Genomic DNA, 27,194 nt, shown 5'->3' on the forward strand with positions numbered 1-27,194 from the left:
TTCACATTTAAAAACCATTACAGAATTCCATAGTTTCTTCATTACCTGTTCGTCTTTTACTTCTCAGGCCCGGAGATATTTAACATTGTGGAGGGAGAATGAAACATTTAATACTCACACACAGACAAACTGCTGACAGTGTCTTCTCTAGTGTTTCCATTTGCGGCTGTTATGTGATTCCTGAATTCTTCATTCGTTCTGTAGCGCCATTAATATTGAAACGCTGATCTATAGTTCACCTCTCAGGCCTCCATTAGCAGATCACCCACGCTGTTGCGTTGCCCGCTTGTGTCAAGACTAGAGGATGGGCCTAAATTTAGCCTGGCAGATTGGCACATTTGTTTCTGTTCTGCTTCGTCCTCTCTTTTTTTTGAATGTGGAGGCAGAGAGCAAGTGTTCAGAGATGGAGCTGAAGTCAAAACAGTTAGAGTGGTCAGATAGTGTTGAGGCCAGTGATACAGGGAAAAGCACTTTCCACAAATCCTATAACATCTGCCAGAGAGCGATCACCTCACTAACACAAATTTGGTTCCCTATCTTGTCGGTCACTACGAGTTATGTCGAACGACATATGGGGTCTCACTTCGGAGTCCAATCATCTCTGAGTTTAAGAGAAAACGCCAATGAAAATTGTCTAGTGGATTTAACATACCTGAGCCACTCCCCGTGCCAACGGGTATAAATAGGGCGACAGGTGCTTCCACTCACTAGATTTTTGCACATCCAGCCTTGGCGTTGCTGTGTCCCGTAAGAGCGCTTCGCATATACGTGGACCACACCCAGAGCTTCAGAAGCTCTGAGCAGCTCCTGGTCTGCTTTGGAGGTCAGCAGAAGAGGAAGGCTGACTCCAAGCAGAGGTTGGCCCACTGGATAGTGGATGCCATCACCTTGACGTACCATTCCCAAGGCGAGACGTACCCCCTGGGGTTGAGGGCCCACTCCTCATGGAGTGTGGCCTCCGCCTATGCGCTGGCGCACGGTGCCTCTCTGGCAGACATCTGTCGAGCTGTGGGCTGGGCGAACACTTAATACCTTTGTGAGGTTTTACAACCTTCGTGTAGAGCCAGTTTCTTCCCATGTGTTGGGTAACAGGTAATTGGCGGGAAGGGCTGGCTGCGTGTCATGCTTGCTGCACCATTCCCCCTTACACGGGGATGTGAGCGCCTTTCTTCTCCCAGTAGAGTTCCTGGTTGGCGTGTCCTGGTGTTAGCATGCCCGGAGATCCAGTCAGCCCCTGTACTGGGCTAGGTGTCCATATGGCTTGATTCCCTATCCCATATGTGTATTCTTCCAATGTAAGGTTTCCCTCTTGGCAAACCCGTGTCTTCCCCTGACAGACCCGCTCTGTCAGTCTCTTCTGGCAGCTGTTCCATCCCTACTCTAAGGTAGGACCTGCCTCAGAGACCCATCCTATATGTAGTACTGCTCCCCAGGTCAGTCCATATCAGTATCTCCACATGTCACCTCCCTATGGGTAGGATGTGGTCTCCGTAGCAACCTTTTCCTAAGGCCCGCCTTGCCAAGCTGTAAGGACAAATAGGGAAGATTTGACTTTCTCCAGCAGCGATGTACTCAACCTTTGGCCCCTTCGGTACCAAGGTCAGTGAATTTGAACTGGGGATTTGGGAAGGTTATGACCTTAAGGGTCGCTTTTGTGGCAGGCCATGGCTTGCTGGCAATTGCATCGCCAGAGAGTTGTGACGGTGTTCAGGTTGTGGCATTTTACATAGGACCCCACTCGTTGTGACCGACAGATAGGGAACGTCTTGGTTACGTATGTAACCCTCGTTCCCTGATGGAGGAAACTGAGATGTTATGTCCCCATGCCACTACCTTTAACCATTCGCTTTTGCCGGGACACGTTCTTGGGTCCTCAGCGTCAAACCTACTGAGTGGATGCACCTGTCGCCCTATTTATACCCGTTGGCACGGGGAGTGGCTCAGGTATGTTAAATCCACTAACCAATTTTCATTGGTGTTTTCTCTTAAACTCAGAGATGATTGGCCTCCCAAGTGAGACCCCATATGTCGTTTGACATAACATCTCCATTCCCTCCATCAGGGAACGAAGGTTACGTACGTAACCGAGACGTTTTAATTACACATTTGATGAACAAATTATGAGAGGTGTATTGGTGCACATCTATAAAACAGCTTGTTCTTTTTGGTGTATGCAAACCCTGATGATAAGTCATTCCAGCCCATATGTGGAGCTTGCATTTTTTGTTACCTCATGTGTTATTCCAGTTTTTCCCAATACATATGTAATTATTTTTAGTAGATACATTTGTTTTACAAGATCATGACAGGAGTTTTGATCCAGAGGAGTGGTTTGGGTAAAACATTTTCATATTTATACAAGTATTTTATGCTCACCAAGGCTGCATTTATGTTTTCAAAATACAGTAAAAATAGAAAAACAAAAACAGCATCATTACTCCAGTCTTCAGTTTCACATGATCCTTTAGAAATCATTTTAAGATGCTGATTTGATGCTTGAGGAAACATTTCTTCTTATTATCAAATAAACCAAATAAACAACTTAATGTCAACCTTCATATTGTTTAGAAAAATCATTTTTTTTTTGTATTTAAAGTCTTAAAGTATTTAATGTTTATTCTGGTCCATTTTTTGTGTGTGTTGTAATCAACTAGTGTTAAATATAGAGCTTCACTTGTCAAGTATGTCAAATAGTTAAGGCCATTCTTCAATTCTTCAGTCTGATTGGAAGTAATGATCACTTTGAATATGCTGGCGGTGACCGGTTGAGTTAGTTGCTTGTTAGACTAGTTAGCAACGATGAAGCGAACATAATATTAACTAAAGTATCCATACAGTGGAGTGCCTGCTTCTAGTTAGTGAAGAGAACTCACAATTGTTTTTTGGAGACTCAGCAGTTTGGACAGTTGTGTCACAGCAGTGGAGTAGATGACAGCAGTATCTGGCCACGTAGTTTCAAGATGCCATCTTCAATCAAGAGCTGAATCACTCTCAGCGAGAAAAAAACCAACAACATAACATTGACATTTCACACAAGCAGTTATTTACTGCTGACAATTTTATAGTGATTCATGCGTCCCCTGCAATCACAGAGGCAGTAGAGTCATGTGAAATTCTGAATGTGTGGCGTGCCGATCACTTACCGGCATGTTTGAGAAAGATCACTCCCCAGAGACTGACCTTATAGACTCCCGGATACTTGCGGTTCTCTGAGAGCTCACCTCAGGACACAGATAACCATCGATTACCTCCATCAGGAGTTCATACCCTCCAAACTGTAAATAGATGCAGGCTGCTGAGTGTCATTGTTGACTGCTTGAGTGCGTTTTGATCTGCTTTAATGGGACTGTAAGTTATATGGCTATTCAGAGTTATTGTGTGTCATGATTCTTGAAGGTTTCGCTCACTTCAGATGAAACAGAATTAAGAAACGTGCCAAAAAGGTTCAGGTTGTCAGATCCTGAGTCTCAGGTGCAATTGAGTTGGTGAAATCGCATGTCTGTTTGTGTCCTCTGTTGCTTACTAGCTATGTGATGTTCATCTATGAGACTCTTAATATATTCATTGAAAAATGCGGGGCTTGTCAGAACTAATAGGATGTTGTCTGCACTAAATGATAGAGAATGTAAGAATAATGAATCATTATTCATATTGATCTACTGCAGTGCAAAGTCCTGTAGCTAATGCGGTGCAAAAATAGAATCCTTAACAGAATAACATGAAGCAAATACATGAAAGAAAGACTATAAAAATAACACTGATTAAATGGCACATGCAATTATCGATCTATCTATCTTTTTATCATTCCATCTGTGATTCTAATTATTTATTTATCTATCTTCCATTCTGTCATTCTGTTGATATGTCCGTCTTTATCTCTGTCCATCCATCCATCCATCCATCCATTTATTGGTCTGTCTATATTTGACCAAAAATAACTTTTAATGAGTTTTTACAGTTTTTCTCAGTTGCTTTGGTGCATTTCTCACATCATTATTTACATTTGCACAACAGTTAATGCAGTTCTCAAAACAATTAGTACAAACTGCAAAACCTAGTTGAGAACCTGCAAAAGCGTGTCACTTTCTCATAATAGATAGGTCATTCCTCAAAAGCAAGTATTCATGCCAATGAAAGTGTCAGTGTCATCAAGATGAAAAGTCCTGACACCATTGTTTATGAACAAGAAAGTTAAAGAGCACCTAATATGGCATTTAAAATGTTCCAAATATTATTGGAAAGTATCTCCTCGAGTGGTGAATCCACCCTCTGCAGGACTCTGTGATGTCATCACTTGCTGCATCCATGGCAGCTAGCAGGGCCATTTGGGTATGTGCATGCCAATCATATACTGTACCTTCCACCTCCAGGAAGAGAAAAACTCCTCTAATCATACTCAATCTATACGTGGTAGTGTGTGATTGTCATGTTATCTTTTTGCCTTATGTCCCCCTTCTTGAGCACAGACATAGATTTTGAACTCCATGGGAACAGTTCCTTGATGATAATATTTCATGATAATATCAGTCTGGTAATATTAGTGTGGACAGCTATTCTGAGCGGCCTGTAGTATGGCAGCTCTTCTGTAGAGTGGATTAGAGGTCACCCGCTGTGCATTGTGGGAGTTTTGCTCCCTGTGTGCAGCTTTCTGCTGCTCCTTGTGACTAAGAGATTTACCTTCTGAACTGTGAGGTTTGTCTTATAATATGTCATGTAATATTATGGCAACCAAATTAAACACTAAACTTACTGTTGGTTTCAGTTCACAAAGCTGGAACTGACTGATCTGCGCTTGAGGAAAATGATGGATACCAGGCAACACATTTGTTATTCTAATTAGTTTCAGAGAGCGTTTAATAGCATACTGCTTTTAATCATATCTAAAGTGCTCTTAAGTGCTGTAATGCCGCTCCACTGGCCATCGAGCGCAGGTAAAAACAGCCCAGCAGGTGTGCAGCACCTGTCAACAGTAATGAGCGCCAGTTCTTTATGCAGCAGGATTTCACGTTTTGATCCTCTTGTAATTATAGCGAAGCGCTCTGTACTTTTGTATTTAATGTAGATTCTGAAATGTAGTACGAGCTTAAATCCCGTTCGCTCTTCAGACGCTGTGCTTAGCGATTCACGTTGATTCAATGAAGGAAACAGCATCTGAACATCCAACCTAGCAAGAGAAAGCAGACAGCTTCATTCAGAACTTCACCCTCTACAGTGAGAGATAAACATGAAAGTTTAGTGAAAATATGTAGGACGTGATCTTATTTTATATTTAATTCGCTATATTTCACATAGGAATTGACTGAATTTTGGAAAGTGGGTGTTTTATGCTAGAAAATAGTAAAAAAAAAATATGTAATATTTTTCTGTAAATTTGTGTATAATTCACTAAATACTAGAAAATGAAAATAATTAATATTGGCATATATTGTAGAATTACAGTTTATAATTGATGGAACACTACATTGTTTTAAAGGGGTCATATAATGCTCATTTTCCACAAGTTGAAAGGATTCTTTAGGGTCTTATTGAAAAGTCTGTTACAAAGTTTGTTTACAATTTCTCAATGGTAGTGTAAAAAAAATTTGCAATGATTCATTAAAAACATTATACTCACTGCTTCTGTAGGTGAGGCTGGATCATGAATGATTCCGTGAACATAAATGCATTTAAGTAGATCAAGGGCGCATTCCCTTCAGATCCAAACTGAAGTTAATCCTCTGCGATTTCAGTCGCTCAGATGTCGGGAGTAAATGACTACTGCTATGTTCATTATTATATCAACAATAACTTAGAAGTCATGCTTGTCTGCATCTCGGACTGATGACAGCTCACTCAGGGCATGTCTGAGGTAAGACACCAGTCCAGTCTATGCTGAAGCGCTGCTGTCAATCAAACAATCGTGGGAGGGGCCTGTGACTGTGTAGCGTCAGACGGCTCGATTTGAGAAAGGGGAAAACATTTAACGAGATAACAAAAAAACAAAAAAAAACACTTGCTGGATTTTTATCATTATAGGGTGGTTGTGTACACAAACTGCCAACACACATTTCAGTCCAGACAACTTGTAAAAGTGCATGTAGCATTATATGACCCCATTTAATATCATGCACAAATGAAGGGCAAACGTGTGTGTATGTATGTATGTATGTATATATATATATATATATATATATATATATATATATATATATATATACATACATACATACATACATACATACATAGTACACACACACACACACACATACTGGCCTCTTTATTATGTACACCTCGCTATCAGACCAGGCAATGTTTTTCCAATCTTTTGTTCAATTTTGGTGAGCCTGTGCGGATTGTAGCCTCTGTTTCCTGTTCTTAGCTGACAGGAGCAGCACCTGGTGTGGTCTTCTGCTGCTGTCGCCCAACAGGTGTACCTAATAAAGTGGCTGGTGAGTGTGTGTACTGAATGTATATATATATATATAGTGTGTGGATGTTTTTCACTATTGGGTTCAAACAGGTTCATGTGCTGCTAAATCATGTTTGTGTGTTTGTGTGTCTGTGTGTGTGTGTGTGTGTGTTTGTGGATCCTACCATGTTTTTCTTGGTCATACATCTTCTCTCACTTTAAAGTCTCTCAGCCTCTGAAGTGTTTGAAGCCCTGCAGGCTTTCCTGCTTCATCTTGACATTTTTAAATGTTTAGCTAACCTCAGATCTGGACATGGATTTCATTAACGATAATAATCATGAAGATGTAGTTACACTGCTTAATAACAATCCAGTTTGAGGGGTAGTCATCCTTCCTCTTTGAACAGCCGTATAACATTATATATGGCATAAAAAATACCACAAATCATGATAACAGTGTCACTGTCACGGTGTGTTTAGTGAGTTACTCATTTTCATGTATTTGGTTTGAATTTGGATAAAATTAAATATATAATCATTTTATTCATATCTTATGTGAGAGATTAGAGGGTGTTTACATAAAACTAAAGCAGTGTAGAAGCAGGAGAACCAAATCAACCACATTTCCATATTTTATATGAAATGAAGGAAGTGTAATGATAAATGATAGGAGAAGGAGATGTTTTCCAGATGTCTGAAAAAGCCTAAGGCTGTTTAAGTCTGTGGCTCGGCTAGCTGAGCTGATATCGAGCTTTGAATGTGTTCAATAAAGGCTGTGATCTGCTTCACCACATGGAGTCGAAAGTTTCAAAGCTTTAGTCAAGAATGGGTGGACATAGGATTACCAAGATCGTTACTAACCCAACACACAGTTTGGTTATGAATCTGACTAGTGCTGTGGAGGGGGTGGGCGGTAGACTGGTTAAAGCTCAGAGCTGCTATTGAGAAGGTTAAAGGCCCCAATATGCTTCAAACAAATACATCTTGATAGAGATGCCATGTATTTAAAACTCGGGTCAAGTCAAGTCAAGTCACCTTTATTTATATAGCGCTTTAAACAAAAAAGATTGTGTCAAAGCAACTGAACAACATTAATTAGGAAAACAGTGGGTCAGTAATGCAAAATGACAGTTAAAGGCAGTTCATCATAAAAGTGAATAAGTGCTGCCTGGTCTATATCAATCAATATGACCAGTCTGGTTTAGAGTTTAGTTTGAATTTGTCTTAAATATTGACATTTAGGTATGACGTTCTTCATATGATATTGTGAGCGTCTCCAGTGCTGTAAAAAGAACTGTCCTCACACATTCAGTCACTGTGCCTCCAGGGAGCAGAAATACAGCAGAATAAATGTGTCTTTGGGTGAGCTGCCGATAACATCGGTCTGAATGTCCGCATGCTCTTTTTTTATCTGAGATGTGTTTTTATCACTGGGTCCTATAGGCTTTTCCATTCACTGTGAAGGTTATTTTTATACAATATACCACCAAGTCAAGAGCAGCTTGACCTTTTATCTGGCTTTTGTTAAACAAGGGGGGGTGGAAAAAGAAATTCAGGGTGAATGAATCAGCAAATAGACCACCTGCAGAGTGTAGTCTGGCCCGTTTACTCCATCAATCACCTCGGCCTCCATCGCCTGTTTGTTATTTCAATATCCGTGTCCGAATACCTGAAAACTGAAAGGTTGAGGCTTGTCAGAGCTGTCCGGAGCTCTGTTTCAATCGTTCCCTGTGCAGACACGCTGGATTGACTTGTTCGAAGTCTAGACTGTGTCGCCCCCTTGTCCTCTGCACCATGGCTGGGAATCTATATCTGGGAATCTGCATGAAGTTCAGCAATATTACACGCTGAGACGTCTTTTACTTGAGATGCTCAGTTGTATTGTTGAATGAAACCTGGCTCATTTTTTATGTTTCCTTTATTAACATTGTTAGGGGTTAGGGTTAGGGTTAGTGGTATCAAGCTTCATTTATTTGCTAAATTTTTGATAGAGGTTTCTTTTTTTAATTGTGTTTGGGAATTTTCACTCTCTGCTGCTGCAGCCCTAATAAAAATAAATATACTAAAATGTATATATTTTATATATTTTAATTATAAAATAAAAACTATACAAATAAGAGCATGTAAAAACATTTAAAATACAGTTAAATAAAGCAGCACAAGGCACATGCCACATGTACTAAAGTATATTTGATTGTGCTAAAGTGGAACTATTGCAAGTCAGTACTTTAGGTACACTTTACATTTCTTGCATTTAAAGACAGATATTATTCAAAGATCATACAATCCTCATCGATAGTGACATTAAAACACATTTTAGGCTTAATATTAAGAAATGTGCATCGTGCACAAGCAGTACTCCAAATAAAGTTCAATTATAATTGTTCTATCAGTAAATCTTGAGCAATATTTCAGTAAACATGTAAATACATTTGAACTATATGTAGTACAAAATAAATGCTTTAAATATATAACTTTTTAGCTCCAGAATGTGATGTGTTTGTGTCATCAGGGTGAATAATAGCCATTTATCACTTATGCTAGTTGATGGTTTAGTATACGACACAAGTTACTCAAGTATTATTGATAACACTGTCTCAGTTCTTAATATTAGTTAACATGAACAAGCTATGAGCAATATAGTTTATACAGCATATATTTTCGTCTGTAAATTATACAGTAGTTCATTAAAAATAGATTAGCTAGTTGTTCATTCATATTAGTTTGAAGTACATTCGTTTTAACAGATTTTACTTTTGAGTTTAAAAATATGTTGGTAAATGTTTCAAGAAATATTAAGATTAGTAAATTCTGTAAAAATTGACTAATGCTAACAAATGGAACCTTACTGTGTTATCAAATGAAAATTTGATACAGTTTTTGCATTGTCTGCCACAGATGCATTATATATAATAAGATTAAATTCATTAATTTTAATACATTAATTTTCATAAGCTAACAATAGATAATAACCTAGGTTAATGTTGATATATAAATGAACTTTTACTATTGCTATTTCATGTCACAACATTAACTTTTATTGACATAAAGAACTTTATTGCAAAATGTTACCCATGCATTGAAAGAATTATACACACATTTAATTAATATAGTTAAAAATGCAACAAAATCAATTGTTAAAAGTGAAATAATCAGAACGTGCTGGGCGACATCAATGATAGACATTTTTAATTAAAGGTAAAGTGTGTAATTTCTGTGCCTATGCAAATATATTGAAAATAATAACTCCCAAACATGTAGTCTGATTCTAGTCTCATGGAATTGGTTAAGAGCAATGTTTTGATAGCACCAAAGACACAGCATTTCAGATGTCTTGTACTTGACTGCAATATTTGTGATTGTAAAAAAAAGAATTTTAACATTAAACTGCACACTTCACCTTTAAGAATGTTCTTTTGCTTTGTTTTATGCCTTCCCGAAGAGTTTTCAAGGTGATATACAGTACGTGAGAAAAACAAGGAGAGTTGAGTGTTCTGAAGATGCCTTCAGATATAATGGATTTGAAATGTCTCATTCTCAAGGATTTGCCACTAAATAACTGTGCACAGAGATAGAAAGCCAAGGAAAAACCACACAGAACGAGTGAAAGCAGCCAAGAACTGAAGCGTATTCCCTGCCTGACACCTCCTCTACCTTTGGAGCAGAGCCAGTAATTGTAAAAGAAAAGCTGCCTCCAGGAAAACTAGTAAATAAAGTGGAAGGTGCGGAAAAGGAAATATAAAGCGCTCTTAAAATGAAAGAGGGGTTTTATATCAAGATAATCCACAAATGCTTACACTGCATGTCCTGCCCGGCTGTGTGTGCGTGTGCTATGAAATGGCTGTTTTATAAAAGGTTAAACAAACAGTGAAGTGTTTCTCCTCTGTGCCCTGTGCTGCGGCCCTGCACTCCAGGAGGCCAGGGAGCACGGGGCCCTCGTGCTGGGCACGCGCTGCTCCGCTGGGCCCCCCGGGGCCCTATTGATCTCTAGAAGTTAAGATCCCGCCTCCCACACACTCACGGATATTTGTGTCTCAGAGACGTATTGGAGTCATGAGATTTCTAAAGCAGCTTGTTTGAATGTTCGGTCTGATAGACAGTCAGTTCCTGCAGGGCTTCATGCTGTGACCATTCAGCACACTAAACACTCGCACAGTTACAGTCAACTTCAAATTCAGATTGACACCTTTTACTTTCCTTATCTTATTATCATTGAGATACTATAATAGTTTTTGTTTGTTTGTTAGATATACATTTGTGTATTCATTTGAATTGTTAAAACATATTAATTACACTTACACTACACTAAAAAAAAACAAATTATTATAATAATTATTAACAATTAATAAAAAAAATATTATATATATATATATATATTCTATTCTATATATATATATTTTCTGTTATGTACTTTTATTTCAGTTTTAGTTACATTTAAAAAAAATTTGTAGTGGTTTTTAGTTTTAGTTAACTATAATAAAACTGGTCCCGGGTTGTGTAAAATTCTGATTTGACTCACTTTTAATCTCACTGTTAACTTGAATTGAATTTGAACACACCCCACATAAATTTGAGGTAGAATGACATTGCAGATTGAATATGTTGCAGTTTATCTTAGTTCATATTTACAACCTTTGTTTTATTTGCATTTCTAAATGATTACTTTTAAGTGAATTCTTTATATTTGAATATCCATATTCAAAAATTACAATTCCACGTCTAGTTTATACCCATTATTCAAATTTAGGAAAATAATGTTTTTAATTGTAATCTTTTGTCAAAATGTAACAATAAAATCCAAAAAGCAGTTTGCTCTAGTTCAGAAATAAGTTTAAGAAAGAGGTTTTCAACAGATGCAACTTTTGAGTTTAATAATATGTTGGTAAATTTCTAATATATTTTTTAAAGCCTGTTCTACATTTTTCTCATTGAAGATCCCATTGTACTCTGAAATGAATGTCATGTTATGAAAGTAGTATTGGTTGCAGACAGCATTTATGTTGGCATTGTATGAATATTGTGTTGTTCTTGACCCTTGGCTTAGTGTGCACACTACTGTATACTCCATGAGTACTGTGCATCTTCAATAGACAGTCATCTTCCAGGATCTGAATGACTCACTTGAAGCCTAAACAATATCAAGTGCTGTTTTTCAGTGTGTGAAAACCACTGACTCCCTGAACTCAGTTGAAGGTAATTCATTCTGCTGGGATATACAGAGTAGTATCATGAATGCTTGAAAATAGCCTGAAAGGCTACTGGCTTTTGTAATATTAAAGATAATGCTTTCTGCTTTCATATTTTAATGTGTCATTCATATGTTGACTTTCCTAAATAATGCAAATGCTGTGTTTTTGTGTTAGGTTTTTAAAACATTGTTCTGGGCTGAGTTTCCCAAAAGCTTCGTAAGCCTAAGAAGTTCATAGAAACGATTGTACGACTGATCTTAATATTACGGTCTGTTTCCCAAAAGCATCATTACTTAAGTAGCACTTGAAAATCATTGTAGATCTACGGGTGCTCTGGAGTAATCATAAAGCCCTAAGTGCATCGTAAGAAGACAGATTTATGCATTCACCTGCAGGACAATCAGCAGATTAAACCTTCAGCTTGATGTGATTATAATATAAGGATTTGATTGTGCTTTATTGTACACTTTATGATTCGTTTTCTTCATTTTTGATTCATTTCTAAATGAAATAATTAAAAAGGGCAGAACAAATAGAAATACAGAATAATAATAAAAAAAAAGAATAAAGGAAGTAATTGCTTCAAAGACTTTTGGGTGGTCAATGATTTGCTGAAGTGCACAAAAAAAGCTGTTTATGAATAAATGAATTTGAAAACATTTTTGCATTTAGCAGACGCTTTTATTCCAAAGCGACTTACAATGCATTCAGGCTAACATTTTTTAACCTAACATAATATATAAATATATAAAGTGTATCAAGTATATTATATATTATTATGTAAAGAATAATATTATGAAATACAATATAATACAATATAATATTGTATTGTATTATAGTAAGTATATCCAAGTTGTCTGTTTGGAACGCAGCATTCGGTTAACGTCAATAAACGGTTGTTTACTACAATTAAGAGCCATTCTATAAGGTGACCTTTCAGCACTTGACAAATGGACAGCGACTCCTAAGTAATACTTAAAGCACAACTACGTGCAAATGTGTTAAGTGCATTTTTGGGGAAACGCATGTGAAACAATAACGAACGATCAGAAAATGACTTGTAGAAAACGCTCTTAATCTCTAAGATTAATCGTTATCGGGAAACCTGGCCCTGTTTGTTGACTGGCACAAAAAGTACATTGGCTCAGTCAGGTTTTAGCCACGACTAAACTAATCGAATCTATTTGCAAGCAAATTTCAACATAATTTACAGTAAAATCAATTAAAGGAACAGTTGACCTAGAAATGAAAACCCATATTCAAAATAGTCCATATGAGTTGAACCCAAGCTTTCACGTAACTTTAGAAGACTTTGCAATACAGTCACATGCAATTTTCATTTTGAGTGTACTGTTCCTTTAAACACTAAGATTTCTCTTCCTTCTACAACCAGTCTGAATTGATTTTCACAAACTGTCTTTGTAATTGAAAATTCTCCCTCCTAAACCCAGCAACGCTTACAGTAATGAGTGCTGATGTGGCTTGTACAATCACCAGTATTAAACAGTCTAAAGGAAGGCTGATTCAGTATGTAATTAAATTAGTTGCAAAATACCGTCAAATTAAAGATCACAAGATTGTTCCTTCAGTGGCTCGGTGGTGTTTTAAATGTAAAGGATTTTTTGTCAACAACACCTAATCAATATCTGTCAATAATCAGTAAGATTAAAGAGGTTATTTTGAATGATAAGAGGTGTTGAATTGCCTTGGGTTATTTTGGGCTCATTATTTGATTTTAATTGATTATCTGAATTGAATTGCTAACTAGGTTCCCCTTCCCATTAAGTCTCCAGATCATTGTAAAAAGTTTATGGTACACGTCATTTCTACAGTCATATAACAGTAAGGAAAGAGAGAGATGCAGATCTCAAGATTGAAAGAGTGACTGTAACTGTAGAAAGAAGGAGATAAAAGTGTTGAGTGTGTCCAAACAGCGCCGTGCTGAGATAAACAGGTGGGCACAGGCGGGCGGACGGGTATTAGTGGCCCCATGCATGCACAGGGTCCAAAATGAACACACAAATTGTCAGGTGCCAAATGTGTGGAAATTGTCTTTGGCAAATAAAACTTAGCTGTAACTGCAACTTGGTTTAAGTTGAACGGTAAGAATTATACTCCAATGTGAGCAAAAGAAAACATTTTTTGACTTTTATTGGGATTTTTAACCAATGTTTGCAAAAAAAAAAAAAAAAAGTGTAGGATTTACTTGGAAACTATTTTTACTCAGAAATTCCAAAAAATGTGAAGAATAATCATTTGAATAATAATTTTTTTGTTTAGAAGTTTCTATTTTTCTTTTCTTTTCAGGACCCTATTAAACCACGATATGTTAGACTAAGAAACAGATTTACTAACAGATTGCGCCAGAGCAAACTGTTTTTTGTAATTAGAATAGTACTGTCAGGGTTTACTAAAGATGCACAGTGAAGAATTATCTTTGAAAAGGTGTGGACACAGTTAGTTTTGCGCTTTTTTACCTTATTGAACATGCTTTTGTTGGAGTTTCCTTTCTGACTTCAAATTTGTGGGAGGGGGAGTATTAAAATGAATCATGCAACGCGATTTACTAACGTTTGAGCTAATCAAATTACTGATATTTGTGCCATTATTTAACTCGACAAAAAAACATGTCTTAAAGAAAATGATAATCTGCACTGTTCTTGGTAGATTGTGCTGGTCATTATGGATATGATCTGGCTGCGTCTGTGTTCTTTAATGTGCACATTGTTAGTAAATCCTCCGCAGAATTTCCCCTCCCATCTGCACTTTTATGGAATTGCGCTCTAAAGCTAATTTGTAATTAGTAAATCTGGTCCCAGGTCTTAACTTGTGATAGATTTAGATTTCTAGAAATTTCCATGGGTTATTTTGTAATTTAAAGGGACAGTGATGGATTATATCATATTTAACTTATTTTAGTTGCTGGGCACGTGTAATGATAGCAGAGCTGTGTGTATGTGCATATGAAGTATGACAGCTTTTTAAAATTGTGTTTTGAAATTCACAGTAAACTTTGTTTCAGACCACATCCAAACGAATCAAGTGGTCATAAATAGAATTATGTATTTTTCGAAGTCTAATCTGCATCCCAGAGGTCCTTTTTTTATTGTTTGATGAATATGCAATTTGACTATTTTAAGCAGACATTTTTTTAATGTCTGATTTCAAAAGATTCATATAATTACTGGCATATTGTAATAGCCAGAAGTGCAATTTCATTGCATTTTTAGATTTGTTGTCTCATTATTGTCTGAGGGATTAGTTAGGTGCCAAAAATTTACTTTGGGTTATGAATGTTCAAATCTCAAACTTTAAGAGGAAAAGAACTATTGATTCTTACCCTAGCAAACTTTATGCTGAACCACTCAATGTTTTCCCAAACTACAAACAAAATGTTCAGTCCTGCTCTCAGTTAATAGGTGCCTAAATATTACTCGACAGGTCGATAGCTCGTCTGGTTAGACAAATGGCATGGTTACCAAAATCTAGCTAGAGCCAAAAAAATTAATAAAAATTACTTCTAACAGCAGTCATTACTCTGGGAGGCCAATTAAAAAACAGCATCACTGTACAACACCATCTGTAGCCAACAGCTACTACTGTGTATGTGTGCATATGTAGTTTGTATTTATGTGTGTCATCGTCCCAAGAAAATCTAGGGCAATTAACAGAACAGTCAGAGCACAAGCAATTATAGAAAGTCTCTTTTAGTCTGTCCAGAGAGAGCGTCGTCCCTCGGTGTCTCTCCTCTCGAATTCTGATCCCGTTAGGAGCTGGTGACCTGGGAAGTGTTGGGATGGTTGGTGACCCCCTCAGCCAGAGGAGTCCAGCTCTCAGAGCTTTGCCTGGGGTTTTTAATTAAAACCGCACCCTAGTTCAAAGCACTCTGAAGGTTCTTGGTGCTGAGCCAGTGGGGTTGACTAAATATCTCATTTCCTGCTGCGGGGCAGAGACGAGGAATGCCCGAGTGTAATTAGCCGATATGAGGAAGAGGAGGCTGCAGGTGTGCTGAGAGTCTAGAGGTTTGGGATCAGTATTGAGAGTCCATTCCGGATCTGCTTTCCCATTTGTAGGGTTTTTATTAAAATAGCCTGTAACCGCTGATCTCTGGACAATTTAATTGGGGCTTCTTATAGTCATTAAAGAAAAATCACAAATGAGATCTCTTTAATATCTCGTTGTTTCTCTTGAAATCCAATGAGATTAATTGGAGAGCAAACAGACTTCAGTAATACATGTATTAAAATGTCTCACTTGCAAAGATCTTGCAAGTCAGAAGTTTTAGTATTATAGTTGGTCACTTATCTTTCTAATTTAAACTTGTAATTCTTAAAACTCAATATTATAGTAAAACCTTAAAAATAGACTTTTAATTATTATTATTTTGTTGATAATGCATTCACTTGCATGTGTCTCACATCTTGATTTTAAGTTCTCCCAAAACTCCCATCTTAATTTTATAGCTTTTAAAATCTTACTTTTTGTGAAGACCCGTATTATTTTTTCTGCATTTATATAAATGGTGAAATCTTTTTAATTTTAATTAAGCATAATTAACCCCTCATTACTTAAAAAAACCCTGCAAATAAGTTCTGTGTCATATGTTTTTGTTATATACAAGCATTTTAAAATATTTTTTATCATTAGACTTTTATCCTTTTTGTACTGCATTTCATGTTTTTTTTTTTTTTTTTTTTTTTTTTTTTTTTTTTATAACCTTAATTTGGCAAATGACTGTATTATAATGACGAGGATCTAATGAGAAGCACCATTGAGAATAATGAGAATTACAAAGAAACTCAAAATAAAACATTCCAGAGGCATTGCAGTAATGAGAATTTTAGGCTAAATTGTGCTTAATTGTCATGGAAGTAATGACATATTATGAATGGTCCTAAAACAGGCTTCATTTTCTTTACGCAAAATATGTCCTTCTTTTTATTTTATTTTTAATTTTTTTCAGTGGGTTGGTGAAATATGACCTGTTCTTGACTGTTTTTACCCATTAAATTGTACAAGAAGTTAAGTGCAGAGAATATTGACTTACTCATATGAACACTGACCTCTGACCGTCACGTTTGTGACCTCTAAAGGAACCCCTGTGGATGTCAGCTGTTAGACACTGTGGATTATCTCATATTGACAGATGATATCAGTCGGCTATGTCTGCTGCCTCGGGCTTTACAGTGTTATTTACCTCATTTGGGCTTAATTCAGCCACAAATCTGTGATATTCAAGTAATTACAATGTCTTTTATGTGCCAGGACCTGCCAGTATCTGAAATCAGTGGTGTAGTGGAGAGTATACGCAGGTATATGGTGTATCTCCACTTCTTTATCAGTCGGCTTTGCGTATACCCACTTTCAATTTTTGAATCAGTACATTGCAATGAAAAAAAAATTGCTTAAAGTCGGTAAACTCCCGTAAACTCTAGTTCAAGGATCGACTAAACATATGTGTTCAAACTAGGGTTGCCACCCATCTCTTTAAATACGGAATCGTCCCCTGTTAAAAGGTAAAAAGATGCGGGTCCCACTTTATATTAGGTGGCCTTAACTACTTTGTACTTAAAAAAATAAGAACAATGTACTTATTGTGTTCATATTGTATTGTAAAACACTTTTGCTGCTATTGAGGTGGGACAGGGGTAAGGTTAGGGAGAGGGTTGGAGGTATGGGTAAGTTTAAGGGTGGGTTAAGGTGTAAAGTATGGGTCAACAGTGTAATTATACATGTAATTACAGAAATTAAATACCGATGTAATTACATGTAGTTTTTTTTTTTTATAATTACAATGTAAAAACATGTATGTACACAATAAGTACATAATAATAAGTACTAAATTATTAATTAAAATGTAAGTACATAGTAGTTAAGGCCACTTAATATAAAGTGGGTCCAAGATACGTCCTGTATCATAAATATTTGGGGACGTGATTTGTCCCGTATTTTACAAAGGCCAACAAGCTGAATCAACAAATAAGTGTTTTGCACCATTTATTATGTTAATAGCAATTATAATGAAATTAATTACTTAAGAGGTTAAAGAAGCTTATCTTTTTTCATGATGATGATGGAGTCTCCAGAACGTGCACTGTTATAGCCCTTTCACGTGAGCACATCATGTGCTAAACATGCGTGGTTTAAAACATCCAGGGCCTTTGAACATAAGACTCTCTAGATGTAGAGCTAAATGGGAAAATTATCAATATGTCTGTCCAGTAACTAATGATGAACGCGCAGTTTGCAGAAAAGCAAACATGAAAAGACTGTGGACTGTTTGACTTAAAGGGGTAGTTCACCCAAAAATGAAAATGTTGCCATCGTTCACACTCCCACTAGTTGTTCCAAACTTGTAATAATTTATTTCTTCTGTTGAACATATTAATAGAATACCTTGAAGAACATGGGTAACTAGAAATTTCTGAATCAGACCACAAACAAAATAGCATGTAATGTACTAGGGGTTCTGACAGAATGTTAAAGTATATCATGTGAAATTGAGACTGAGAGTATTTTATTTAGTGGAGAACTTTGCAGCAGTATTTTATTTCTTATTCTTTTTATTTTTATTTTATATATATATGTTTTATTAAAAAGTGTTTAAAAACAATTTGTACACAAATTGTTAAAAAAAAGTTTATAGTAATAAACAAACAAGTGTTTGCATTTCTTTCCCTTACTGTACGAAAAATGTACCGAACCGTGACTTTAAAACCGAGGTACGTACCGAACCGTGATTTTTGCGTACCGTTACACCACTACCAGAGCTTTACAACACACACACAAAAAAGTGTGTAACTTAAAATTTTAAATGTGCCATTTATATTTGATTTGACCCTTTAACTAAATGATGTACAATTTAGTACACAAAGTACTCGCGGTACTTTGCCACTGTGGGTTGCTCATAGATGAACAGTTCTGACTTGTCTTTATAATTTGGTTGGCAAACTTGAGCAAAACAGACAACATTGTGTCTAAAATAACACAATATTAACTTCTTAATGAACCATTGTATAAAATGAGTAACTTATCACATTTGCACTCGTGTGATCTTGCACTTAGCCTACAGCTTGTGTGATATTTATTAACTATGTGATGTAAATATGAGACAAAATTTCAAACAGGGGCTTTTTGCCCGATACCTTGTATTTTAGGGATTTTCTCTAGGCTCCATCATGCAGTAAGTTGTTGCCCTGCTTCATATTAGTCATCAATCGACTGTACGGAATGGCTGATGGTCTGGGCCGGGGAAAGTGCGTTAAATGCGTTAATAATTTTAACGCGTTACTTTTCTCCATAATTAATTAATCTAATTAACACGTTAAATTACCAGCCCTCTATATAATACATTGCCGTTCAAAAATTTGGCACCAGTAAAGTTTTTTAAAGAAGTTATGTTATGTTCATGAAAGCTGTTTCTATTTTCAAAAAAATACTGAATACTATTTCACAAAAATATAGTATGAAATATTACTGCAATTAAAAAAAAAAAAAAAGTTTTCTATTTTAATATACTTTAAAATATAATTTATTCTTGCGAACCAAAAATGAAATTTCAGCATCATTACTCCAGTCGTGTCACATGATACTTCAGAAATCATTCTAATTTACAATCAATGTTGGAACAGTTGTGCTGCTTATTTTGTTTTTTTTTGGAGACCTGTGATAAATTTTTCAGGATTCTCTAATAAATAAAAAGTTACATAGAACAGTGTTTGTTCAAAATATAAATTTTGTTACACTATACACTACTATTCAAAAGTTGGGGGTCAGTAAATTTTTTCTTTTTTTTTGATAGTGTGATAAAGTGTGTGATGTAGCATTTTAAACAGATCTGTAAGCTAAATATTTTCAAAAGAACCTGAACATGAATTCTTCTGTAGCTGTCTAAACATCCCTCTGAAGTACAGCTTGCACAATACACCTGTGTGTGCCTGTAAATGTCTTCTGTTACCATTCTGTGCCCGTCATCTACTATTTCCAGCACTTAGTCAAAGCACTCTTCTTTAATACATGATGAAATTTCATTTCACGTCATTGTGTTTGCGTTGGCTCACATAATTCTATTTTTATGAAACCCGTTAACGTTATTCACCAGTTCTAACTCCAAAGTGACACCAACTAGTGGTTTGCCTGAGGATTGCAACCTTTTCACCTTTTCTAGAATTAAATCAAATGGCTTTCCCAGATTTTTTTTGCATGTGTGCGGAATATTATTTATTCTGCGCATACTAAATATTTGTGACAGCTTAGAGGGAATGTTATCTACATCCTTACCCAATACTTAAACGTAACAACTATTATGGAGCAATTTAAGAGTTTATTGAGGCAAATTCACAGTTAATAGTAAGAATTAAACTGTAAGATAAAATGAGACCATGCTTTCTTAATATTCTGTGCAATTAATTCACATGTAAAAGTCACTGACACAAAATTACTTCACTCATATCTGTCCTTTCACACATATTCATTGAGAGTGAGTTGAATTCCGAAAGAGATACAGAGATGTTCCTGTGGGTAGAGAACAGGTGCATTGTGGCTCTGTGCCCTCAGACCAACCAGGTGGAGAGATAGCTCATGTTTATGAGATCACAGGTTTTATGCTGTACTCTCACAAATTATGCAAATACTTCTGCATTCCTAGCTGTAATGACAGGATGGAAAAGCATGAATTACAGAATAAAGGACAAGCTCACTCACACACCACTCCTCACTGACTCTGTCCATGTAGACACTGGGGGTGCGTGTGAGAACAGCTTTGAGGCAAATGTTGACACTGATTTGTAAGTGATCTAAACAGAAAAATGAGCGGAAAACCTGAAAAAAAGATATTTGTAGGCTCCCAGTGCATTCTGGGCCATTCGTATTTGCTCATTATATCCAAATGTGCTGCTCACACTCATGTGATGCTCCATTTCAGGCAATATGAAGAGTTTTAATAATTCACGAGATGCTGGGATCAAACGCCTGCCTCTGTTTGTGCTCTTCTGAATGCAGAAGGGTGTGTGTTGGTGTTTGACGGATTGAAAAGTCTCTTATGCTCCCTAAGGCTTTCTTTATTTGATCAAAATTGGAGTAAAAACAGTAATATTGTGAAATAGAATTACAATAAAAGAAAAGATATATATATGTTTGAATATGTTTTGAAATGTAATTTATTCCTGTGATGCACAGCTGAATTTTGAGCATCATTATTCCAGTCTTCAGTGTCACAGGATGTCGCAGGATCCTTCAGAAATCATTCTAATATGCTGATTTGTTGCTCAAATCAATGTTGTGAACAGTTGTGTTGGTTAATATTTAGAAACTGGTTATTATTATTGTCATTTTTTTGACAAATAGAAAATTAATAACAAACACAATTTGATAATTTGAATTAATTTTTGCCTAATAAAAGTATTAATTTCTTTCTGAAAAACAAACAAATCTTACTGACCCCAAACATTTGAACAGTAGTTTTTCATACTAGATGCAGAGTTTTGCATACAGTACATGAACAATCTGCTTCCGCAGACCTTTGTAAAACACACACACACACACACACACACACACAGTCATACCACTGTACAGAAAATTGTTGGGTTAGTGTGTCATTCATGATTTTCTCCTCTGGCCTGTGGTCATCAGATTAGCTCCAGACATCTAATAAAATTGAGTGATAATTTGACACGGTCATTGTGATGTGGGTTAGTGCTCTCACCGGATTAATCTCTGTGGAATTGGCAGGGAATTCCCTACGGATCAGCACAGTGATTTCCCAGTGATTCTTTCTCTGACGGATGTGATGTTTTCATTTGGAGCTTCTTATTGCCGTTGAAATTACTCAGGCGTTATGCTTAGATTTCCTTCAGAAGCTAAAATAAAGCCATTCATGTGTGCTCTCTCTCTCTCTCCACACACACACACACACACACAGGACTGTGTGTGAGAGTGTTAGACAGTCTTTTAGACAGATTTCTGTTTATTCATTGGGAATCACTGAGTAGCGAGAGGTCAGAGGTCAGACTGGGTTACACAGTCACATAGATTGAACCTTCACCTCGCTTTCTTCTGTATCTGTTTCTGAGCTCTGCGTGATCTGTGTGTTTTGGTGTGTGCACGTCTGGTTAGGCACATATTGAAGTAGCCAGTGTATTTTTTATTCATATTTATTGTTTATGTTTATTCATATGAACATTTTACTGCCTTTTATTCATATTTCCATTTTTCTGTGAAAAATGCAGGGAGATGCTATATTCTCTGAGCTTTTTTAGCTATTTAGTATCAAAAATCTAAAAATAAAAGTACTAAAACTAGTTTAAATACCACGCATTAAAAAGTCTTCAGTCAGATCAGCCAGAGATCTTTTGGTCTTTAAAGACCATTTATTGCATCATTCATTCAAACAATGCAACTCTTTGTGAAATGGCTAACCAGCTATTCAGATCCATCGAAACTTTGGAGAAATCTGTGTGTAACGAAGAAAATAGCGTGCTGAGTGGTTGTTGAGTTAATTGCCACCTTCGGTACAGTGGAAATAGTGGTCTTGTCTGAGACAACGAGATCAAGACTCTGATAATTATGGGTTCTGTGAGCATTTACCTCTCAGATTACTCCATTAAAGAGATTACATTTCCCCAATCTAAGTGAATTCTCTTTCTTTCTGTCTGCTCTCCAGATCTGGATAAGCCTGTGCTCACAGTGCACCAGACGGTGGGTGATGTACGAGGGAACTACTATCAGGAGAAAACAGTGTTTTTACGCTGTACGGTAAACTCGAACCCTCCTGCTCGCTTTATCTGGAAACGAGGAAATAAAGCAATCGAACAGAGCAAAGACAACGGAGTGGATATCTACGAGCCTCTGTACACACAGGTACAACATTATTATGGCTTCTGTTGTTGTTTTAGTGAGGTAATGATATTTTATAGACCTTAAACCTATACCTATACCATTAAATACCTTTTTTGTTTCTTTAATTTTCTTTTATATTTACCTTTTTGTGTGTGTGTGTGTGTCTCTTGGTGTGCCCAAAGGGAGTTTAAAATCCAAGTTTAAGTTACGTTTTAGCAAATTTTGTCCCCAAACTTAAGTAAATCCCAAACCTCTCTTACACCAGCTGGACATATATTTCTCTATATGCCTTATTTCCCCTAAAACAGAAAATAGTTTAATTAGAGTAATAATCATTGGAATAGCAGATAACCACAGGAGACCCGCTCAATCGCAGAGAAACCTACTCAATAAATCAGCGATCCATCAGTGATGAATTCATAATCTGAGCACTTATTATTAAAGAGCCGTTTGAAAAAAGTGGGATGGATGGAGATTGATGGCTGTGCTATTAATAATAAGGATTATTCATTTTCCTGATGGACGCAGTCAAAAGAATTAGATGAATTTAAAATTCCTGAACTCATTCTCTTTTTATCATGCACACAAAGTTGACATTGAAAAATGACATTGCATAGAAATACAAGGGTCATTCTCAGGAAACAATACGTCACCTTTTGTGCCCCATTTGTGCTCGCATGAATTACTACTGACATATTTTACAGTATACAGAGCTTAGTCTCATTATTTGATGAACTGAACCTTTGTTTAGTGTGTAATCCAAAGGAAACTCTGTAAAAAAATTTTTTTTTTTTGAATATCAACGACATTGAATGTTCCAGTTTTAACCCAATTGTATTTGAATGGGTAACGTTGAATTTAATGTAGTGTATTAGTGGTGGCTAATTTTTTAGTATTTCATAGATTGCACTTTTGTTACACTCTGTGATGCCGCAGGTGGGAAAATGTTTGTCATATTAAATATGAATTACTCAGCAGTCAAATTATACACAAAGAGGAATACAAAAAGCACAAATGGCACTGACAAACAGCATTTTGTTGTCTTTATGTTAAATGCATGTTTTGACTAACAGATGTGCGGTCTGTGAATGTGTGTGTGTGTGTGTTTGCAGGGTGAGACAAAGGTGCTGAAACTGAAAAACCTCCGTCCACAAGACTTTGCTAATTACACCTGTCAGGTGTCCGTCCGGAACGTGTGTGATATTGCAGACAGCTCGGTCACCTTTCGCCTTACCAACACCACCAGTGAGTTCCCGTTTACGCTCAAACGCTCACATTCACTCTCTTTCACTCATTATACCACAGCTGCAGTGAGTTTTGTGAAAGTCATGCTTTTTTATTTTGCTCATTTTATTACATGAAATGAATTGCATGTGGAATTTCGTTTGTGCAGTTAGTTTTATAGAAACCATAGAAGTCTTTTCTTCTTCGGTTCTTTTTATTATTTTTTTCTTCCAATGTTCCTTATCCCCTAGATATGTGTTGACCTGTCAGGTTTAATTTACCTTTCTTTGATTACATCTTCACTTTTCCTTCTTTTAATCTTGCGTTCTTTCTCTCGTTCACTGTCTGTCAGCGCTGTGGAGATGTTCAGCACAGAATAACACAGCAACAGTCACGTGTGTCTTTGATCATGTTGGTCTGAGAGTATGGGGGATTTTTCATTGTTAGAATAGATTTATGAGAGCTGTGGCCTAGTGGTTCCTCTCCAGATCTCATTCCCTCCTATTCTCGCTGTCATTTTCCTGTTTTCTATTTCAGTTTGAATTAAAAAAAGTGCAATAATGGAATTTGAATTAGAAAAGATACAAAGAATATAAATGAGACCGATATAAATAGGGTTATATAAGTTATGAATGGTAGATCAGTTTATATGCGTTTTGTTCCAGTGAATATTTATCAGGGTTAATATATCGTAAGTCAATATACTCTGACAACGGAGATAAGTTGTCAAAACTGTAATTTCTTTTTTAAAAAGTATCTATTTTACAACTTTATTCAATATTATAAAAATTACTTTTGAAATGTTTTTGAAAGAAGTCTCTTATGCTCACTTATGCTTACAGTAAAAACAATAAAATGTGAAATATTATTACAGTTTTCACTTTTGGTATATTTTGAAATACAAAATGTTCACGCCTTTCATGAAAAAAAGGAAAAAATCCTTCTAAACAGTAGTTGTAAACCTTTGTCAACTTTACCTTGTGACAACTTGCCCCAGTCTCTGCTATATATGCTTTTTCACATGCTGTCAAGAGGTTTCATGAGGTATTTTAAATAGTTGATATTTAACACTGAAGTCCTATTGAAGCTTTGTCCTTGTTAACTAACATTTTCATCATCATCAGAATAAATTGTTTGTGTAATCCGTAATGATTCGAATTCACAGCAAAAGCAAAAATACGCCTGTGACCAGCAAATCTTTGCTAGAACAACAAAAAATGCGACTACAATATCCAGTGAAACCCTTTATGAATTAGTCATGTAAAAAACTTGTTTGTTCGTGTTCGAATTAGCAGCATTAAGAATTCATGCTCGAGAAACGAGTTCAAAGCTCGCAGAGAAAATCTAAAAGTAGCCCAAAACTTCCCCCCTCTGTGTGTGTGTGTGTGTGTGTGTGTGTCTTTATTTCCCTCGTTTCTCGTTCTCTCTTTTGTGATGAGTTTGAAAGGCTGTTGATTCTCCTCTTTCTGCTCTCTCCACTAGAAAGGCAGCTGTGAAATAGTCAACAGAGATGAGTGAGTCTGGAGTGACAATATCAGAAGTCTGTACCTCTTGCACAAAAACACACACACGCACACACACGCGCTCCGCGGCGCCCCACCGGTGTCCTGGCCTGTGGAGAAACAACACACTGCTGCAAATTGGAATTTGTTTTCCGCGTGGCAGGAGCGCGCGACTCACGGACACGCAGCTCGTCGCCGAAAGAACAAAACACTGATTTGTTTTTCTGTTGATTTTCATTTTCTTTCTTCTGAACTGACGAGCAGGAAGGGGGCATGATGAAATTGGAGAGAGCAGGAGAAACATGCGTCGGACGCTGCGATGAAGTTTGAGAAGTTGGCTTCTTTAGAGGGTAGAGTGAAGGAGACTGCGTCTGTGCACAGGATTCGATGCGCTGTTTTAAATTACGGGTCGATCGTGACGTGTAACTCCAAACCTAGCTGGTCAGCGTCCGCTTGTGTGAAGGTCAGAGCTCAGATCAGAGAGAAAGACCTGCTTTAACCCTTTGTCCATGGTCTATGTTTGGTTTATAATATTATATCCAAACCATCATGGCTCATCATCTGATTTTATTTGTTCTATAGGGTTTTTCTCTTCTACACTACCATTCAAAATGTTGGTGTCAGTAAGAAATGTATACTTTTATTCAATAAGGAATCATTAAATTGTCATTAAAGACATTTATAATGTTTCAAAAGGTTTCTAGTTCAAATAAATGCTGTTCTTTTGAATTTTCTATTCATCATCAAAAAAATCCAGGTTTACACACACACACACACACACACACAAAAATGTTATTTTAAATTGAAATAATATTTCAAAAGATTACATTTTTTACTGTCTCATTACTTTCAAATAAATAAGAGACTTTCAAAACATTAAAAAAATCATACTGATATCAATTTTTGAGTGGTAGTGTACATCATTCTGTTATCTGTTTATAACAACATTAATTTAACATCCATACATTTATATTAAAAGTATAAGATATATTACGAAATGTTAATTAAAAAAAGTAATAAAAATTATAAAATATATTCTTTGTATTCTTGTTATACTTTCCCTTTGATTTAATATTTAATGTTTCAGATTCAGATGATTGTTGAATCAGATTGTTTTTTCGGTGTAACAAAAATGGATTCCTAGCTTTCATTTAGAAGGTTTTAGCATTCTTAAACAAATATTATATAAAAATGACTCAAGATATGATGTAAAAACTTGGTTTGTTCATCATACTGGAAATTTAAGGTCAAATCTAGCACTTTCCTCTGTTGTGTACTTCACATTTTAGCACATGCAGTAGCTCATCATTATTCTGTATACACAAAAGGTTCCATGTTATGATTACCGTATTTTTCGGACTATAAGTCGAACCTGAGTATAAGTCGCATCAGTCAAAAAATACGTCATGATGAGGAAAAAAACATATATAAGTCGCACTGGACTATAAGTCGCATTTATTCAGATCCAAGAACCGAGAGAAAACATTACCGTCTACAGCCGCGAGAGGGCGCTGTGTTTTCAGTGTAGGCTACAGGAGCACTGAGCAGCATAGAGCGCCCTCTTGCGGCTGGAGACGGTAATGTTTTCTCTTGGTTCATTTCTCTTGGTTCATGTCAAATTAATTTTGATAAATAAGTCGCACCTGACTATAAGTTGCAGGACCAGCCAAACTATGAAAAAAAGTGTGACTTATAGTTCGGAAAATACGGTAGTTAATATTTTGCCTCACCTCAGCTGTGGTTAAACCACTGCAACCCACAGTGTCAACTGGCTTGCTGCTTTGAAAGAAATCCAAGGACACTCAAAAAGAGTCTGTTTGCACTTAGTTCACTAGTATAAAAAATGTATCATATGCCATATTCATTTAAATCAAAGGCAATTTAATGACCTTTATCACTGATTAAATTTTAAAAACCTTTGGGATTTCAGCTCTATGCACGTATCAGAAGATAAAAACAAATACAGATACTATACTTTGATTGCTACGTCAGTGTTTTGTGTTTAATTATATGTTTATGCATGCATCGTTCATGTAGACGTACAGGCACCATCTG

The 27,194-nt window shown here is 36.3% G+C and overlaps 1 protein-coding gene across 1 annotated transcript in view; it reads left to right on the forward strand.

Moving 5' to 3' along the window:
• Positions 1 to 27,194, forward strand: part of LOC127970304 (MAM domain-containing glycosylphosphatidylinositol anchor protein 1-like) — a 183,599-nt gene that overhangs the window by 78,057 nt on the left and 78,348 nt on the right. Inside the window, exons 5-6 of the mRNA XM_052572802.1 lie at positions 22,238 to 22,434; positions 23,526 to 23,658. Coding sequence (XP_052428762.1) covers positions 22,238 to 22,434; positions 23,526 to 23,658 — 330 coding nt within the window. The remainder of the gene's footprint in view (positions 1 to 22,237; positions 22,435 to 23,525; positions 23,659 to 27,194) is intronic.

The sequence above is a fragment of the Carassius gibelio genome, chromosome B13 (assembly GCF_023724105.1).
Source record: "Carassius gibelio isolate Cgi1373 ecotype wild population from Czech Republic chromosome B13, carGib1.2-hapl.c, whole genome shotgun sequence".
Classification (NCBI taxonomy): domain Eukaryota; kingdom Metazoa; phylum Chordata; class Actinopteri; order Cypriniformes; family Cyprinidae; genus Carassius; species Carassius gibelio.